The sequence below is a fragment of the Furipterus horrens genome, unplaced genomic scaffold (genome assembly GCF_987537825.1).
Source record: "Furipterus horrens unplaced genomic scaffold, mFurHor1.1.pri manual_scaffold_13, whole genome shotgun sequence".
Classification (NCBI taxonomy): domain Eukaryota; kingdom Metazoa; phylum Chordata; class Mammalia; order Chiroptera; family Furipteridae; genus Furipterus; species Furipterus horrens.
Genome location: NW_028327183.1, coordinates 39,727,152 through 39,747,329, shown reverse-complemented (window position 1 = coordinate 39,747,329; position 20,178 = coordinate 39,727,152). Strand labels below are relative to the sequence as shown.

Sequence of the window (20,178 nt, the reverse complement as noted above, 5' to 3'; positions counted from 1 at the left end):
CCAGATCCTTTAGCTCCATAGCCCATGCTCTTAATTCACCTCACTGAACTTTGTTCTAAGAATAACGAGTGTGAAGTTTAGGGATTTTGACATCCTTTGTCTTTTTTCAGAAGTGACAGTTGATGCCATGCCTCCTCCCCTGGGTTAAGGCCGCTGCAATGGACAGAAACTGACCAAAGCACTGGAAGGTGACTTGGACACATCCATGCTCTTGGCTTTGAAACTTTTTTGTGTATCAGAGCTCAATCTTTTCATCTAAGGGTCTGTCCACTCTCTCCCTGGAATTTTCAATAATGGAAAAAGCGTATGGGATGGAAGTTAATTGTCCAAAAGCACTTGGCACCTCTGTGCTAGAAATTCATTTTCTTCGTGTGTAGGAGATGTAGCTACACACACAGTAGGTGGAGAGTGTAGTGGTTACTGTTAGGGTGTGAAAAAAAAACTTGTTTAAAATCCTGCCCTCATCACTTATTTCTTTTATGACCTTTGGTAGTTCTCTTAACATCTCTGAGTCCCTGCATTTTACTAAGTACTTATTTATTTATTTATTATTTTAAAATTATTTCAAGATACTTTATATTTAGAGCAGGTCACAGCACTAAGCTTCTGTCCCTTCTGCCAATGCTACTCCACATAAAATGTAGGAAAAGCCCAGTATGCCCTTGATGTTACCATGGGTTTAATACTGCAGGTGGCAAAGCCTTTGTGATGGGGTGAAATATAAAGCACTTGACAAAATGGGGATGTCCTTCTTTTCCTTCTGCACTGACTGCTTCCCCCTCAGATCATCACATAGCTCCCTCCCTCACTTCTTTAAATCTGTGTTCAAATGTGATTTTTCAGGCCACCTCGTTTTGTGCAACTCCCTCCTACCCTCTGCTCTCACCCCGTTTAGTTCTTTCGTTTTCTGTTCCCTGGTGTAAGGCACACCACGTGCATAACTGCCTCACGCAACTCTCCTTGAGTCCTCTCTAGTAACAGGTTCCTGGAAGGAGTGCTTTGTCGGTTCTTTTTTTCAACGCTCTATGTCAGGCACCTTGAGCCATGCCCGACACAAAGTGGAGCTGACTAACACTTGGTGAATGAATGAAGGTGTTTGTCGCAAACTAAGCTGGTCCCCTGAAGTCCCTGGCCACCCCCAGTTCCCTAGCAGAGCCTCCTCTTCCTGGGTCCCTCTGTGCCTGGACAATTCAAGGTGTTAGTGAGGCTCCCCTCCTCCCCGTTCTTTCTCTCTCAGTACCGGGTGTGGAGGGGAGGGAAGAGCTGACCTCTCTGACTCTGAACTCAGGGCTGATTTCCCTTTCTGATGCTGTCCGCCCGCCTAGCAGCCTTCTCTCTCTCTCTTCTCACCCCTGAACTTCCTATACGTTAAACAAGCTCTCTAGGAAGTAAGTTCCAGATTCTTCGTGGCAACAAGCCGGGAGGTGCCTTTCTCCTCCTCTCCCTGCACTGGGGCGTCATGCAGAAAGGCAAGTCCCTCTGTCCCTTCCCCATCCAGACACTGTGACCCCTCTTTGGGGGGCTGAGGCTGCCCCTCTCCTGACACTCATCTTAGGAATTCACCTCCTGTAGGTGAACCTGAACCTGCGTCAGTTTCTCTTTCCCTCCAGCTGCTCACCTGGCTCATGGCCCCGCCCTGCCCGGGCTTCCCCAGCCTGGGGCCTCCCCTAGTGGCGGTTGTTTTCACTTTTCCTACATCAGCTGGAACTGCCCGTCTGTCCAGGCTAAAAGCTGTACCATGGAGCTCAGGCAGCAGAGCTGGAAGTTCAGACACAGACAGAGCAGTGGGCTGAGACCCAGAAGAAGAGACTGAGAGCTGTGACAGTGAACGAGGCTGAGTGAGACACCCAGGCGACAGCCTCTCAGTGGACACTTGGATCCCCCTCTGCTGGTGGAGGCCAGAGACGAGGATGAAGCTGGGTGAGCCCCCCACAATGACCATGACCCTCACCGCCCCACAGCCCCCACCCTCAGCCCCTGACCCTCTCCGATCCCTCATCGGTCTCTCCTTCTGTAACACAGACTTGGCTGTGGGTTGCACACTGGTGCTGATGCTGATGACCACGGTGCTGACCAGGACGGGAGCAGTTCCTGTCCCCACGTCCCTCAGTGCCCTCCCGGGTGCCAGGGGCTGCCCCATGGCGCAGTTCAAGTCTCTGTCCCCACAAGACATGAAGGCCTTCAGGAGGGCCAAGGACGCCTTGGTGAGTCTCCCCACTGCCCCACCTGCTGTGGGCGACCCTCCACCCCTCCCTTTTGATCACCTGCTCCACGTGGCTCAGGGTGGACCTGTGCCCCCCTTCACTGGGAAACCTCCACCTTTTGCACAGTGGGCTGCCGCTTGCTCTCGCTGCTTTGGGCTGACCCATGTTGCCACGCAGTGGAGATGCCTCTCCCATCCTTTTGGAAGTTAACCCCCCTCCTCGTGTTATTAGTCTCCCTCCAGTCCCACTGCAGGGGTCTAACCTCAGCCCTCCAGCTGTGGGCTGACCTCTGCCCTTGCCTCCAGGAAGAGTCGCTCTTGCTGAAGAACTGGAGCTGCAGCTCCCGCCCCTTCCCCAGGACCCGGGACCTGAGGCAGCTGCAGGTGAGCTGGGAGAGTCAGGTCCGGCCCTGGCCTCACCCGGCCCCCTCCTCTGGCTCCTTAGGTGGCCCCTTCGCCTCTCCTTCTCACTTGTCCCCTTCTCCGTGCCCTCCTGGCCAGGCCCCCTGACCTCTCCTCACCTGCCCACACTGGCTGTGTCCTCTCACCTGTCCCCTGATGTTTTGCTCTCGCCTGTTCCTCCCTCAGTGCCCCTCACCTGTCCTCTCTCACGCGCAGCTCTCACCTGCCTCCGTCTCCCTCCTCAGGTGTGGGAGCGCCCCGTGGCCTTGGAGGCTGAGCTGGCCCTGACACTGAAGGTCCTGGACACCGTGGCTAACTCGACCCTGGGGGACACCCTGGACCAGCCCGTTCACACGCTGCGCCACATCCACACCAAGCTTCAGGCCTGTGTGAGTGCTCTGGGCTCCCAGGCCATGTCTGTGGGCTCTGACCCCCGTATGTCCCCCTCTGTCCCAGGCCCTGCTTCACACTTCACACCCCTTGCCCACAGGTCCCAGCTCAGGCCACAGCAGGCCCCAGGCCCCGGGGTCACCTCCACCACTGGCTGCACCGCCTCCAGGAGGCTCCAGAGAAGGTGAGAGACCAGGGAGTGACTGGCATGTGGGGGCCACTGGGAGCCCAGATGGCAGAAGCCACTGACCTGTCCTGTCTTCCCTACAGGAGTCTCCTGGCTGCCTTGAAGCCTCTGTCACATTCAACCTCTTCCGCCTTCTCACCCGTGACCTGAAATGTGTCGCCAGTGGAGACCTGTGTGTCTGACCCTGAGACCCACGTGCCACCTGCCCCATCATCTTAGATTTTATTTATGCACATGCCACTTTTCTTAATTTATTGCCACCTACCCGCTATTTATGTATTTATCTGTGTTAATTTTCAAACTCACACTCAATAAAATGTTTATTTTTTTACTTTTTGTAAAAATTGTGCAAATAAACAATGAGGAAAGGATGCTATATGTGCTTTGGGATGTGTGTGTTTTATGTGGATTTGCTCTTCTATGTTTGGCTTTGAAGAGGTCTGATTCCTGAGTCCACTTTGGTGCTGACCCCGTGGACCATTGACCCATCTTCCTTATTCCAATTCCCTCCTTTTGTAACAGAACCCTTGGGCTGCTCCGATTGAAGCAGAACCCACGGGCTGTTTAGTTAGGGGCCCGATTGCCCGCTGCCAGAATTATAACTCTGAATACCAGAGTTTGGTGAAAAGAAAAAGAATTGTTTATTTACACATAGTCCTTCTTAATTTATTGCCACCTACCTGCTATTATTATGTATTTGTGTGTGTGAATTTTCAAACTCAGCCCTGATAAAATATTTATTTTTCTACTTTTTTAAGAATTGTTCAAATAAATAAGAAGTAAAACATGTGTTCTGTGCTTTGAATCTGTGCATCTGTGTGTGAGGACTCATTTTCTCTTGCTGTCATAACAAGATGCCCCAAACTTAGCCCCTTAAAACAACCCAAGTTTATTTTCTAACTGTTCCCTGGGTCAGAGCTCCGGGTGGGCTCAGCCTCTTTCTCTGCTATGAGCCTCACAGCGCTGAAATCCAAGTGTGGCCAATGGGATTCTTATAGCGAGGCCTGGGGAGAGTGCACCTCCAGCTCAGGCAAGCTGTTGTAGAATTCTGTTCCTTGCAGTTGTAACCTGAGGTCCCCATTTCCTGTTGGACATGGGGCTCCATTCTCAGCTCTGCCAGCCTCTCTGGTCCTTACACGTGGGTGCTACATCTCAGAGCGGGCAGCTTGTGTCAACGCCTTCTTGTGCCGGGAATCCCTCTGACTTCTCCTTCTGCCTCCCGCTGGAGAAAGTCCTCTGCTTTTCAGGACTTGTGCATTTAGATTAGACCCACTGGGATAATCCAGGACAATCTCTCTAGTTTAACACCTATAAATATTAGTTCCATCTACACAATCCCTTTGCCATGTCACCTAAGATAGTCACAGGTTCCAGGGACTGAGTTGGACATTTGGGACTATTATTTATCCTGCCCCAGTACGTGTGTGAGTGTGTCCGTGTGCTCCCTTCAAGGGTATGTGAATGGATTACTTAGATGCATTCTGCTGTAAGTAAATGACATGAAATAAACATGCTTTAATAATAACACTTATCATTATGCATGATGGGAAGTCTAGACAGCATGGTGCATTTAAAACTGTGTTGCTTAATATGGCCCACATGCCACATATAGCTGAGCCCTTGAAATGTAGCCAAGTACAAGTTGATCTGTGCTACTAAGTATAAAATATACCCTAGAATTGAAAAAAGTTATTAAACAATTTTATTTCAGATGATACCTGTAAAGCTTCTCCACTGTAAAATAATTATTATATCTCTCTTCATAACAAGTATCTGGAGAATCTTTGCAACTATGCAGATACCTGTTTCTTCTCAAACCTTGACCGAATCATTTTAGATCCATTGATGGTGTTTGTCAGTTATCAAATAATTTCATCATCTTTTGACACTTATTCGTTGGCATGCTATTCCTTTTTTTCTCCCATTCTTATATTTTTTGTATTAGTTAGCAATTGCTTAATGATAACGTGTTATATTCTTAGTGATAAATAAACAACATCGTGTTGCATTTTCTGCGGGCTGGGAACCTGAGCATGGTTTACCCACACCCTCTGACTGTGTCTCACAGGCTGCAGTCGAGGCGCTAACCAGGGCTGGAAAAATCTTGAGGCTCAGTTGAAGGCGAATGTGCCTCCAAGCCCGCTTTAGCGGTTGCTGACTGAATCCAGTTCATTGTGGGCTGCAAATTCCCATCGGCAGCAGCTGCAGAGATAGTGAGAACCAAACCTGGTTTCAGCCCTGTGGCCACTGGGATTGGCAGCATCAGCAGGTCCTTCCCTCAGGCCAGAGTTGTCTTTGTTCATAGTTATGTGCCAAGGCCAAAATGTCCCCAGGAGATGCTGTCTTAGTCTTGCATTGGGGCTTTACACAGTTGGTCACAGCTTTGGTCCTCTGGTGCCAACTGTCTCCTTCTAGTCCAGAGCAGAGCCCAGGTCATGGCTCACATCAGGATGGTACATCCGCAGAGTTGCTGGCATTCAGGCCGGCAGTAGCCAGAGGAGGGCAGCAGGCATGTATTCAAGACACTGGGCAGTCCTCCATGTGCCATCCCCTCTGTTCGTCATTCTAAACGTGAATGTAACATACATAATTTGGTTCTGTTTTCAGTATTTCTGTTAATCTCATTTGAAGATTTTGGCAGGGAAGAGAAGAGGCGCTGGAGGAGGCTGATGTCTGGACTGGCTGGTGACAGGAAAGACCAAGTCGCTGCAGTATGACATCAAGCAAACACACAATCACAGTGACCACCATCTGCGGCCTGGTGTTCTTGGGGACCTGGCCACTCAGACTGCCACCACCTGAGCAAGGAGCTAAGCACACATACAGGCGGCATCATCCATGGCATCGTACCCTTAGGAAGAGCTTTGCTTTCCTCCCTCATTTATGTTTTTACCACTTGATGCATAACAGCATGGAATGCTGACTTCAGTGGATTATACTTCTTTGCTATAATTTCTGTTGATGCTCAAATTGTCCTAGAGTAGGCCAATGGGAACCCTTTCAACATGGCTCCTGTGCCCTTTTAATGTGTCCCCATCATCTTTGAGCCTCTTCTTACTTTCTGGACTAAGTTGTTCCAGGCTCATCTTGTACTTTTTCTGCCTCATCTCTTAACCAACCATTTCTCTAAGTAGCTCTGGTTCCTTCAAGTGGAGAACAGTATTAAGAAACCAAGATCTGGGTCTATGTGGGCTCATTGCTACAGGGACATTGTTGTTGCTTCTATTTCCTCTGAATGGACAAAGCTAGGAAATAGATGGACGTATGTACATAATTTTTACTTATACTGTAAAAAAGTAAAATCTCATTAATAATTTTATGTTGGTTGTATGTTGAGATAATATTTTGGATATATTGGATCAAATAAAGTATATGTAAAATAATTTTACATATTTCCTTTTATTTGTTAAGTGTGGCTACTAGCAAATTTACAGTTACATATGTGGCTCACATAATATTTAGATTTGAACAGTGCTGGCTTAGGGGGCATGATGTCATAGTCGATCCAGGCTCTTTATATCTGGCTTATCCTCCATCCTCAGTGTATTAGTACTGTCTCCCCTCATGATCATAGTGTGGCTGCCATAGCTCCAGCCATCACACACTCATATAATTGTCCAGAAAGCAGGAGTGGCAGAGATTTCAGCTAGCTGTCTCTATAGTTATTCTCTTCTTCTTCCTTTACTTGGAGAAGCCCTGAATTATAAATGGATTGAAGAGTACTCTACTAAAAACAACATTTTCCAATCATCCCTGCACCTGTATGGCATTACATTCTGGCAATGCATATGAGTGAAAGTGATCTCAGCCCCTTATGAATTGTTCCTCTAAAGGACATTGCAAGACCCTCCTTGTCAACTTTGTTCTTTCTTGCTGAATCACAAAAATGACAGCAGTTAGCTTACCTTGCCTTTAATTTTCTAGGATATTTTCAGTGGATATAGAATCTTGTGTTGACATCTTTCATTTTTCTCTCAATACATTGAATATCCAAGAGTAATTTATATACAGACTTACATCCTCTGCCTCTGCGGCTTCCGTGTTGGACTGTCTCTTCTCAATTTCCAGCTGCTTTCGCAAATCCAAATTCTGGTGTTCTGAGACCTAAATCAAAGACTGGTTATCTGTTCGAATTCAAGTTATCCTTTGTCACATGAACAGAGGTCTGTCCCCAGAGGAAAAGCCACATCAACTTAGTCTCACACCATGTGTTCTGTTCTTTACAAGGTTGAATCCTTTCCAGTTTCTGCCTGCTACTGGTTGCTCTCCAGTGCCTTCAAGTAGTTGAGTTTTTCCAAAATAGTTTTCCCAGCATTGGTAATTGTTATCTATGGGGGCAGTTAGCCAGCTGCCCCTCACCTCTCCCTGTCTTAGAATCTTCCTGTTTGTTCACTCTCAGGTGAGAAGATCTCACTTGGGAGTGCAGTCAGATGTCAGCTGGGACTTGGTTGATATGAAGGCTTGACCTGGATGTCAGTGATGACTCACTCACATGGCTGGCTGTTGGCTGGGAGCCCTACCATGGGTGGGGACCTGAGCACCTACAAGTGGCATCTCCATTTGACTCAGGCTGGAATTTCTACATGGTGGCTTGTTGCTCTCAGAGCAGTGTTTAAGGGAAAGGGAATGAAAGCTGAAGGCTTGTTAAGGGCTCCGCCCAGAAATGACACTGTATTCTATTGATTCAAGCAGTCTTGACCCTGCCCAGATTTGAGGGGGCGGGGAAAATAAAACTTACCCTTGATGGTGGAGTAGCAGCATCCCATTGCAGCAGCGTATGTGAGATGAAAGTATGCCTGTGATCATCACTGGGAAATACGATTTGGCCACAACAGACGCAGCTGTTTCTCTCCCCGTAATACTCAGTACTCTAAGTGTGCATGATGCTGTGTGAGTGAGTGCATCTGCCGGGGTCCAAGGTTGCCTGTTGCCCAGAGGACTCCCAAATCCCGACACCTGTAGAGGCTTTGCCTAATTTCAGTGATGGGGCAGAGGGCGGGGGGGGGGGGGGGTCAATGGGTGTCACTCTCCATGGTCCTGAATCTTCTGCTTTAACATGATTCCTCCCTGACAAATCCATGCAGGAGAATAGTCGTCAACATGCATGCACAAGCACGTGTACACACAGAACACACACATTGACAAAAATACACATGAAATATGACATGAGACTTCCAGTGAAGATGGCAGTGTAGGCAGACATGACTCACCTTCTCGTGCAACCACATCAAAATTACAACTAAAATATAGAACAACCAACACTCAGAACCACCAGAAATTGAGTTGAATGGAAGTCTGACGATTACAGTATTAAACAAATCACATTTATCCCGACTGGAGGGGCACAGACATGGAACAGGCTGGTCCCTCACCCATGTGTGGTGGATAAAAATTTGGGAGAGATATCTTTGCAATGAGGAGTCCAAGCCCCACATCAGGCTCCCAGTCCAGGGTTTCAGTGCTAGGAAGATAAGTACCCATAACTTCTGGCTGCAAAAACCAGCGGGGATTGAGTCAGTGGAATAAACTTCTGGAACTCCAAGCAGTTCATCTTAAAGAACCCACACATGGACTCACCTACTCAGACTCACTCCCTCTGAGCTCTGGTACTGGGGTAGCAACTTGAAAGGCACCAGTGGCATACAGGGAGAATCTAAAGTATCTGGCATCAAGGCCAGTAGAGGCAATTTTCCCTTTTCTGAATCCTTCCTGCACAGGGCCACAGAGCTGGCAAGCCAGTGACATATCTGACATTCCATCAACCTGGCTAAGTTTGTTTGACCTACCTTGGAGTTCCCCAGAGACTCTGCCCCGCCCCCCCAATTTATAGGTCTACCAAAGTTGCTTTTTTAAATGAATGGCTGTTCTTCTTGGCTGATACTTCACAACTTCCTAAATCCTCTCAAACAAGCAACAGCTAGCCTCTGCTAGCCCCAGGCCCAGCACTAGCAGCAGCCAGCTTAGATTCACAGCTTGGCTTCACCTAGCAATCTCCAAGCCCAACACAAGTAGCAGGCATTTCAGATTGCTTTATACTTCAGGCAGGGCTGCTCCAGGCAAAACACAGATGGGGCTGCCCTTGGCCTGCACCACTGTGGAAACCCCAAACCCTGAACACACATGAGCAGCTACAGACCACAGCAGAGCACCACCACCCTGCCCCTGCACAGCTGATCCTCCACAGAAGGTGGATGTTGGTGGTCAATGGTCATAGTCAGTCCTTGCAGTTTATTGGCCTCAGTAAATCCCTCCCATTGGTCTGCCAACAGCAATCAAGGCTCAACTGAAAGAGAAGGGTGTACTCAGCCCACATGGAGGGCGCACCTCAAGTCCCTTGGCTGATACATGAAGCTGTGCCACTTGACTCTACAGGACACATACTACATTGGGCCACATTACCAAGGCACGGAGTCAAAGAAGCTCTACCTAATATGTAGAAACAAACACAGAGAGGTTGCTAAAATGAGGAGACAAAGAAACATGGCCCAAATGAAAGAACAGATCAAAATTCCAGAAAAGGAGCTAAATGAAATGGAGATAAGCAATCTTTCAGAGGCAGAGTTCAAAACACTGGTTATAAAGGTGCTCAAGGAACTTAGTGAGGACCTCGGCAGCATAAAAAAGATCCAATCAGAAGCAAAGGATACACTAATTGAAATAAGAAACAATTTACAGGGAAACAACAGTAGAGTGGGTGAAGCTGAGAATCAGATCAATGATTTGGAGCATAAGGAAGCAGAAAACAACCAATGAGAACAATAAGAAGAAAAAAGAATTCAAAAAAATGAGAATAGTATAAGCAGCCTCTGAGACAACTTCAAGAGGTCCAACATTCACATGATAGGGGTGCCAGAAGGAGAAGAGAAAGAGCAAGAAATTGGAAATTCATTTGAAAAAAATAATGAAAGAAAACTTTTCTGATTTGGTAAAGGAAATAGACATAAAAGTCCAGGAAGCACAGAAAGTCCCAAGCAAGATGGTTGCAAAGAGACCCACACCATGACACATCCTAATTAAAATGCCAAAAGTTGAAGACAGAGAATCTTAAAAGCAGCAAGAGAAAAGAAGTTAGTTACCCTTCAGGGGAGTTCCCATAAGACTATTAGCTGATTTCTCAAAAGAAACTTTGCAGGCTAAAAGGAATTGGCAAGAAATATTCAAAGTCATGAAAAGCAGGGACCTACAGCCAAGATTTTCTACTCAGCAAAGCTATCATTTAGAATCAAAGGGCAGATAAAGAGCTTTACAGACAAGAAAAAACTAAAGGAATTCATAATCACTAGACCATTATTATACAAAATGTTAAAGGGACTTATTTAAGATTAAGAAGGTCAAGACAATGAATAATAAAATGGCAAAAATACATATCTATTAACAATTAAATCTAAGAAGCAAACTAAACAAACAAGAAAAACAGATACAGAATCATGGATACGGAGAGCGTTTTGATGTTGCAAGATGGGAGGAATTGTGGAGGAATAGCTGAAGAGGTGAGGGGATTAAATACAAATAGGTAGTTACAGAGTAGCCATGGGGATGTACAGTACAGTATAGGAAATGGAGAAGCCAAAAAACTTACATGCATGACCCATGGACATGAACAATAGTGGGGGGATTGCCTGAGGGAGTAGGGGTGCTGGGTGGAGGGAGGCAAAGGGAGAAAAGTCATGACAACTGTAATAGTATAATAAATAAATTATAATTTTAAAAAAGTGAAAAAGTTATGGTTACATGATACCTGAAATGTGATAACCAAGCATGAAGATCCATCTTCTTTTACAACAATAGCTTAAAAATTAGTGAAAGATCTCAGTGGATTTATCATATTCTGTTATGCAGAATTCTTTGTGCTGCCCAGTGTGTGTAAGGGAGGATGCATACCTCTTTGAATTCATGCAATAACCCTATCATGTAGGTACTGTTATAAACACACATTTTATGGCCAGGAGAAATGAAAAACAGAGAGGTAAATCTCCCATCCAATGTCACACAGCTAATAAGTTAGATTTAGAACAAACCATTCTTTGCATCAGAGGCCATATACTTAATCACTATGACATGTGAACTCTATAAGAAAGCAGAAAACAAAAATGAATGTGAAAGGTGAGGTTTTGATAACTGTGAAATTTTACCTTTTCCAAAAGAAACAGACACTGCAATAGACAAATGTTTCTAGTGGGTACTGGAACTCATACCTCTTTCTGGTTCTTCAGCTCTTGTACACCAGAGTCCAAAGGTTTCTCCACACCCTAGAACATTGCCAGCTCCTGTCCAGGATCTCTGTGAAATTATGAATGAGGGTAGAGGGAAGGAGGGTGGGGTAAAAGGAGTAGAAGAAAGGCCGTATTGAAACAAAATGACAGACTTTAGTTTTAAATAATATTTCTAAAAGTAATAAAGTGCTCATCATTTTTCTTTGTTTTTTTCCTGCTTTCTTGATGGAAAATTGGCAAAAGAAATAAAGCCATGAGTTTTATATTTAATTTAATTGCTTATGTACTAAAGATAGTTTTAGCATATATCCTAGAGACTTTTTTTTTTTTTTTTTTGCTTTATGGTCTTCGTGGTTTAATGGGGAGGGTGCTCACCTCATCAAGTCCCTGATATTTCAACATCTCACATCAGCCGCTTCAGGCTGGTGATAATGTGGGAGAGAGAAAGAAGGGAGAGTCCTGGAGAAAAGAAATAGGGAAGAGACCCCAGTGAGCTGAACCAGATTTGCCACAAAACTTATCTTAGATTTGGTTTCCTGGAAACAGATTATGAGATGAGCACTTCCAAGCAGTTTTACTGCAGAGGATTCTTGGGATCTAGACATATAAGGACAAGGCAAGATTGGGTAGCTGGGGAAGCTAAGCCACAATACAATTGAAGACAAGGTCTTAACTTATCCCACACAGAGCTCTGAAGCTGGGAAGGTCCTTCGGGGTTGTTCCAAATTGACGCAGGGAGTTTTGGGCCTCTGTATTGCCACATCAGTCAGTTACTGGTGGTGGGCTTTCCTTTGAGATTGGGGCATAAACATGGGCAAGGCAGTTCCCTGTGGATGAGGGAAATTCCCATGAAGGGACATGGTTGTGTGCTCTCAGAAGCTTGGTTCTGATTGTCACAGTATACATTACAGTCCACTCCTTGTACCACTCTGATCCATTTGCTCCATGTGCTCAGTTTGTCCCATCTGGGAACAGCTTTTCCAGGATCCTGGTAGCTCTGATCTTCTGGAGGGATTTTTAACAGAAGGATTATTAGAATGATCTACATCATCACTTCTGCAGCTGGTCACATTATTCCCTTCTCTACCACACATTCTAGGTTCCCCTCAGTCTCAACTAGTACTTCTACTGGCTTAGGTGGCTTACCTAATGGGGTGACCAAACCCTATCCCTGAGTGCTGTGAGGCTCACGTTAGCATGATCTACTCACGCTATGGCTGCTGTCTACCTAGTCATTTTTTCATTAAAACTAGTAAACAGAGTAACTGAAAATGCCCCAGTGGATCAGCTGAGCACTAAACACATGCTTCCCTGCCTCACTGTGCAGCAACAGGTCTCCCTCTTCCTGACAACCAGATCACTTGCCCCTGCCATGACATTGCCCTCTCTCTTGGAAGAAGAGCACAGTGACTGGATACCAATCAGATCTTAATAGGGTTCTTTCTGTGTTCCAGGTGCAAAGGACCCTTCTTGGGAACTGGGGCATCCAAATCTGCAGAGCCTAAACTTTTTTCTGGTAGGAAGCACTGATTTCTAAGGGGAGGGTGTCAGAGGGACCGATGCTAAGCAATACCATTTAGCATTCACCTCTTGGTTCTCAGACTCATTTTTCTGCCTCTGGGGGACTCAACACCATATAGTGGTGGTTGATCTAAGGTGTATACATCATGCCCAGTAACATACTCTCTCCTTGAAGAGTTTTGATTCCAAGCTGTGGCCTAAGCTGCATCTTTAAGAGGCCATTTCACTGCTTTATTAGGCCAGAAGCTTCCGGGTTGGGGGTTTGTAATGGAACCAGTGGATCCCATGTTTGTATGCCCACTGCTGCACTTCTTTGGCTGTGAAGTCCCTTGATCCATGATGTTATGCAGAATTCTTTGTTTGTGGGTCAGCGTTCTGAAATCCCTTGGCAGTTCTGGCCAAGATCTTGAGGCCAGAAGAGGCAAAGCCATGGCTGGATTATTCCAATCATAATGAATCACTGCCCCATCCAGGGTGGAAGGAGTCCAGTGTAGTCAACTTGACACCAGTCAGCAGGATGGTTTTCTCAGCGGATAATGCTTCTGGCTGGCAGGCCTGACACTTGGCCATGGCAGTAGCCAAATCAACCTTGGTGAGTGGGAACTTATGCTGTTGGGCCCCATGGGTGGCCTTCATCCACCCACCATGGCTGCTCCATGTGCCCATGGTGCCTGAGCTAGGGAGGGTGATGATAGAGGCTGGCTGAGGGTAATTGGCCAAATCATTATTTCTCCTTCATTGATTAGTACCACTTTAGTAGTTGATGCTTTCTGGTGACAATTGACATGCAAGAAACAAAACAAAAACAAATGCAAAAACCTTCCTACTGTGTGTCCACTCACATAGGTCCACCATGTACCTTTGTCCCAAATGTCCTCCTCTGTAATCATCTCATATTTTTCAGGCTAATTTCAGGCTGTTGACCAAGCATCAGGGCCATTTGCCATTGCTCATAAATTCCTGTATAGTCACCTCAGTCTACTTCTTCTTTCACACAATGAGTGATCAGTTTTACCACCTGGAGCTCTGGCCATCGGGATGATTTCCTCTCACCACCAATTTTCAGTCACCCTTGAATTGGTCTGTAGTGAAAAAAGTCTATTTTCTTCTTACACCCATGTAATGAACCAATCCATTCATGAACCATGCTTAGCCTCTTTCTTCCTCTTTCTTTCATCATCAGCCAGTCATAAAGGAGCCCCTGCCATGGGACCATAGGGACAGGCACTGATGCAACAGTGATGAATGCCATGGAAGCTTGGGCCACCTGTTTATGTAGCTGATTTGACCACTGGTCCTGCCTGTGCAAGATCCTATATGCACCACTGAGTAGCTGCTTATGATTTGGTGGGTCAGACAGCTCACGACTGGTCACTTGATGTCTCGTGGCTCTGTCCTTCCTCTCTACCATAACACAGAAGCATTCCAGGCACTGCTCTATGAATGGTGCACGCTTTGCTGTAGCTGCCCCATCCTTGAATCCTAGTGGGCTGAACCGTGACTTTCCTATTGAGGTTTGTGTGAACTCCACAGGGGGTATTTTCTTAATGCATGTACCTCTAGTTCCATAAGGTCTACAAGGATCATATGCTTCAAGAGACAAGTGACTCACACCTCTGCCTGGACCTGCTGCAGTGTGCCTTTTGGTTCTGTGCCCCATTCAAAGCTGACACCTTTCCATGTTTTGGTTTGGACCCTTATTCCCAAGTGTGGAATATGCTGTCTGCTGACCCCAAAGATGCCTAACGAACCTTGCATTTTTTTCTTCATGGCGTGAGCTGTGAGTTGCAATAAGGGTTTTGGAGGGTGTGTCCTGACGTGATTTAGACCACTGGACCCCTAAAAACTTCACTTAAAGAGACAGGTGCCTAAGAGTTTGAAATATTTCTCTCCCTCCCTCTGGAGTATGTGTTTCAAGGTACTTGTCACTTCTTCATGCCATATGATTGGCAGGTTGACATTGAGAAGTGGACCAATACAAAGATCTGCAGAAGGTCCAGATGGTCCAGGTCCTTGTGCTTAATATAATATTATGACAGAGGTCAACACTGCTAGCATATCTCAGGGGCCAGACTCTAAATGTGCTTCTCAGCATCCTGAGCATATGTGAACTGCTTCTGATGCTCCTTTCTGGTGGGGATGGAAAGATTGCATTCTCTAGATCAACAGCCATATACCACATAGTGAGGCTGTGTGAATCTTCTCTGGCAAGCTTACCACGTCCATCTCAGCAGCTGCAATTTGGGCTACTACTTGGTTAAGTTTGCACATCCACTGTCATCCACCATGATCCATGGTGTTTGAAGGGACCAGACAGGTGAACTAAACGGGGATGTAACAGGGACCACCACCTCTGCATCCTTCGCATCTTTAAGGGTGGCACTAATCGCTGTCAGTTATGGGAGGTGATGATTTTTAAAAATATTGTTTTTATTTATTTTTAGAAAGAGGGGAGGAAGAAAGAGAGAAAGAGAAATATGTATCAATGTGAGAGGGAAATCGATCACTTATCAGTTGCCTCCAGTATGAGCCCTGCCACCGAGATATGTGCCCTGACTAGGAATAGAACCAGTGACCTTTTGCTTTGCGGGATGATGTGCAACCAACTGAGCCACACTGGTCAGGGCTGGGAGGTAATAATTTTAAAAAATCATAATGACCAGGATGGGAAGGGACCAGTTTCAGAGGTTTCTATTTGGCCTTTCCTCATTATAACAGCTCTGGGAGCCAGACCTGGCTCGTGACTCCATTTATCACCTGCTTTCACATCCCCCTCCCCCACATAGAAGGGCTGGGATGGCCCTCTGGGTCCCCAGCATCAATATTAATCCAGAAGCTGTGTTCAACAGTTACCCATAAGCCATAGGTCTACATTTTCACGATTCACCAGTGTGCTTTCTATTACCCAAGGGAATTGCCAGCACAGTGGGGCAGAAGGACATTGTTGTATAGTATTTCTGTACACATATAATAGACAAAATGTTTCCCTTCTTAGGACTGTCATTACCAAGTACCACAAACTAGGTGCTTTAAAACACCACAGGTTTACTGTCTCACAGTTCTGGAGGCCAGCAGTCCAAGCTCAAGGTATCAGCAGGGCTGGGGAGGTTTTCCTGATACCTGAAGGAGAATCCTCACTTGCCTTTTTTAGCTCCCAGTGTTGGTCTGCAACCCTCAGCTTCCTTGGATGCATCAGTGTAGCCTCTGCCTCAGGTGTCACATGGCCAGCTTTCCTTGTGTGTCTGTCCCTTTGTGTGTCTTCTTCCTCTTTTATAAGCACACCTGTTGTTTGGATTAGGGCCCACCCTAACAACTTCATCTTAATGGGTTACATATGCCATGACCCTATTTCCAAATAAGGTCATGTTCTGAGTACTGGGGTTAGGACTTCAATGTATCTTTTTTAAAAAAATTGATTTGAGAGAGAGAGAGAGGAAGGTGGAGAGAGAGAGGAGAAGATAAATAAAGAGAGAGAGCAATATTGATTTGTTGTTCCACTCATTGATGTATTTATTGGTTGCTTCTTGTATGTGTTCTGTCCAGGAATTGAACTCACAACCTTGACATATTGGGAAGATGCTCTAACCAACTGAGCTACCTAGCCAGGGCAGGACTTCAATGTATCTTCTGGGGGGAACACAATGAACTCATAACACATAAATAACCTCAAGACCATAGAAAATAGAAAAATGTAGTAAAATAACCAGGAAGTGACTTATGAGTATTTATTACTTCGGTTTTAATATAATTTTCAATTGTGTTTCCATAATTAAAATTTTAATGGCTTTAACAATTGACTTACAAAATTCTCGACAGTTGAGCAATTGGCTCTAGTGTATTGGTGTAAGCCAGCTGCAGCACACCATGGGTCACGGGTCCCTCTGGGAAAGGACCAGGGAAATCACTAATGAACACATTTGTGGCATTGCAGGGCTGTTCTTCATAGGGGCCCTGCCTCCCCCTGTATTTTGGGATCTAAAAATGGATTCAGGTCCAGAAGCAGGCAAAGAACCATGATTTTTCCTTACAGCATCTGCCCTCAGGCTCTGGATCACTCACAGAAAGGACAGGTGATATAAAGATGAGCAGGGAGACTTTTGGAGATAGAGTGATGCAGCCACAAGCCACAGAATGCCTGAAGCCACCAGAGGCTGGAAGAGCTAAGGGATGGGTCATCCAGAAGAAGCAAGGCCTTACTGACACCTTGATTTCTGTTGTTTAAGCCATGAAGTTAGTAGTAATTTGCTAAAGGAGCTACAGGAAAATGATTCAGTTGTCTTATAAGCACTTGTTTCATTTGAAGTCTTTGCTTCTCTGTGCATTTGCTCAGATATCTCCATTGTAAGTCTTCTGGTCCTACATTGGCACAGGGGACTTGTGGGGTTGGGTATCCAACCTTCCCTGAAACCCCTCTCTTTTAGGAAGATCTCCTGAGTTTGTTCTGCTTTATCTGTCACCAAGGTGGACTCTGGCCCTCAAGTTCTGCTTTGAATTAGTGATTAATCATCTGAGCCTGTGGTCTCTCTTCAATCAGTCAATGGTCTCAGCACCAGGCATTTAATTCCATGGTCCTTTCCTTTCATTTCCCTCATATTGCTTCAGTTCCATGGATACTGCATTATCCCAGGCATCCTGTTTCACCAGTATCTCATCTCATTCACCACAGGTACATATTTTAACTACTGCACAGCTAAGTATTGTGCTGCTTCACTTGCCAGCAGGGTTGGGGTCCCCATTGCCAGCCAACTAGAAAGTGATGCCATGCCAAAAACCCATTTCAGAGTTGGCTTGCTAGGACCACTTGTGATACAAATGGCCTTAGATTAAATTTGCTGTAAACCCTGATACAGAAGGCTTACTGGGGTGGGGTCTCAGGAGATATCCCTGTAAGAACACAAGAAAGTCAGGATCCTTGGGACAATGTGGTTGCAACAGAGATATTAGCCCATCTATGATGAGCTTGACAGCTGGGATGGCCCTTCAGAGGTACCCATGTTTTGGTATCCCTACTGGCCAAGGGCAGTGCCCTGGGAGCAGGACTAATTTTGAGGCAAGGCAGTTCCCTGCGGCTGACAGAACTTCCTCCATGAGGGGTGGATCTGGAAGCTGTGAGCAGCCAGCATTCCCAGTAGCTGGCATATGAGTGTGAGGGTCCTGAACAGGTAATCTGGGTGGGGCAGCACTGTGTCTGCTGCCCAGCTTAAGCTTCAGGGTCTCACCTTTGGGAGGTCTGAGACTGGGCCCTATCAATGTCTTCACATGGTCATATCTTTTTGTAAAATAAGCAAAACAAAATATTTTTTTCATTCTATTGCTTAAATGAACCCCTAAATTGTTTAAGCTTCAAGCCCCACTAATTCTGGATCTTCCCCTGAAAGCAAACAACTTAAGCCAGTCAGTCAATGCTGAGTCGAGTTTTCATCAAGGCTGAGCTATTGTAACAAAGAGATCCTCAAACAGTGGATTTAAAAAACAGAAGTGTAATTCTCTGCCAACTCTCAGTCCTAAGGGGAGTGATCCAGTTAGCAGGATGACTCTACTCAGTCAGCCAGGGCCCCAGTTTTTGCGCCACGATTCCCTGAGACAGGCATTCTTAACCATTTTCATGCATTGAATCCATGACAACTTGGCAAAGCTTCTCAGAATAAAATAAATTACACGTGACAAAGGATTCAGATTGTTACTGTAAGGCAGTTATCAAAATATTTTAAAAAGCTGTTCTATAATAATTTATGTGCTTCTTCATTAATGTGTTAAGTAAAAACTAATTTGTGGCAGCTTTAAGAGCTAAGTTAGAGATGAGCACAAGTGATATTTTAAGATGCCTGCTAGAGACACATAGGAGACTTCCAGACAAGATGGAGGCCTAGACTGACACCTTCTGTCTTCCTCCACAACTAAGAAGGAACACAACTACCACAAAAATGAGAAACAATCAGAAGTTCCAGAAAATAAATGGAAGTCCAATGTATGAAGTTATAAAGAAGTGGTGCTCATCCAGATGGGTAGGAGGGGTGAAGCCAGGGCGGAGAGGTCAAGCTGTGCTGGCAGCTGCAGCAGCAGTGATGGCGGCGGGATGGCAGTAAGCACAGACACTTGTACTTAAGAGGAGGCAAGAAGCGCCGAGGGAGAACCCCGGCTGCAGACCAGACCCATCAGCTTGCAATTCCAGTGCTGGAGAAGGCAGACCCCTATTGTCTTGGACTGTGAGGCCCAGAGGGGGTGGGGATGGAGGAGGAGGCTCCCAGTCTCTCAGAGGAGTGAATGGCAGGAATCCATCTTGGACCCCCACCCCCACAGAAAACACCACACCGAGGTGAGAAGGGTCACCAGGTTGTGATGAGTGCATGGGGCTCCACACCCTATAGCGTAGGAGGTGTGACAGCCCTGCCCAGGAAGCAAAGGTAAACACAAAACTGTCAGGATGGCACAGATCATGATAGAGATCCCGGTGACAGAGCTGACCAGACAGCAAATATCTAATCTAACGAAGCAGCAGATAGAAACTCTTTCTGAGGCACAATTCAGAGCTTTGGTTATAAAAATGCTTACAGACCTAACAGCAGATCTGAAACAAGACAGGGAAGGAATGAAGACTAGTCTTGCTGAAATGAACAAAAACACATATGAAACTAGTGGTGAGGGAAAGAAAACCAGGGATCAAATCAGAACATAGGGAAGGAACAAACACTCAACCAGTGCAGAAAGAGGAAACAGAAAGCGAGGAAAATGAGAGAGGCTCAGAAACCTATGGGACAGCTATAAGTGGGCCGACATCCGAATCATAGGGTTGCCAGAGGTGAAGAAGAAGAACTAGAAATTGAAAAATTATTTGAAAAAACAATGAAGCAGAACTTAAGCCCTAACTTGGGGAAGGAAATAGACTTACAGGTTCAGGAAGCCCAGAGAGTTCCAAAAAAACTGGACCCAGGGAGAATCACACCAAGACACATCATAATCAAAATGACAAAAATTAAGGATAAAGAGAGAATCTTAAAAGTAGCAAGAGAGAAGAAGAGAAGTATGTACAAAGGGGTCCCAATAAGACTCTCAGCCGATTTCTCAAAAGAAACTCTGCAGGCAAGAAGAAACTGGCAAGAAATATTCAAAGTAATGAAAAGCAAAAACCTACAACCACAATTACTCTATCCAGCGAAGCTGTCATTTAGAATAGAAGGGCAGAGAAAGTGCTTCTGGGACAAAGTAAAACTGAAGGAGTTCATCAGATCCAAACCACTGTTATATGAAATGTTAAAGGGACT

The 20,178-nt window shown here is 45.7% G+C and overlaps 1 protein-coding gene across 1 annotated transcript; it reads left to right on the top strand.

Moving 5' to 3' along the window:
• Positions 1 to 1,648: 1,648 nt before the first annotated feature.
• LOC149994638 (interferon lambda-3-like) lies at positions 1,649 to 3,364 on the top strand. Its single transcript, XM_090260000.1, has 6 exons — positions 1,649 to 1,920; positions 2,023 to 2,204; positions 2,510 to 2,587; positions 2,851 to 2,994; positions 3,096 to 3,179; positions 3,266 to 3,364. The coding sequence occupies exons 1-6, from the start codon at positions 1,911 to 1,913 to the stop codon at positions 3,362 to 3,364; spliced, it is 597 nt and encodes a 198-aa protein (XP_090116126.1). The 5' UTR covers positions 1,649 to 1,910.
• Positions 3,365 to 20,178: the final 16,814 nt, after the last annotated feature.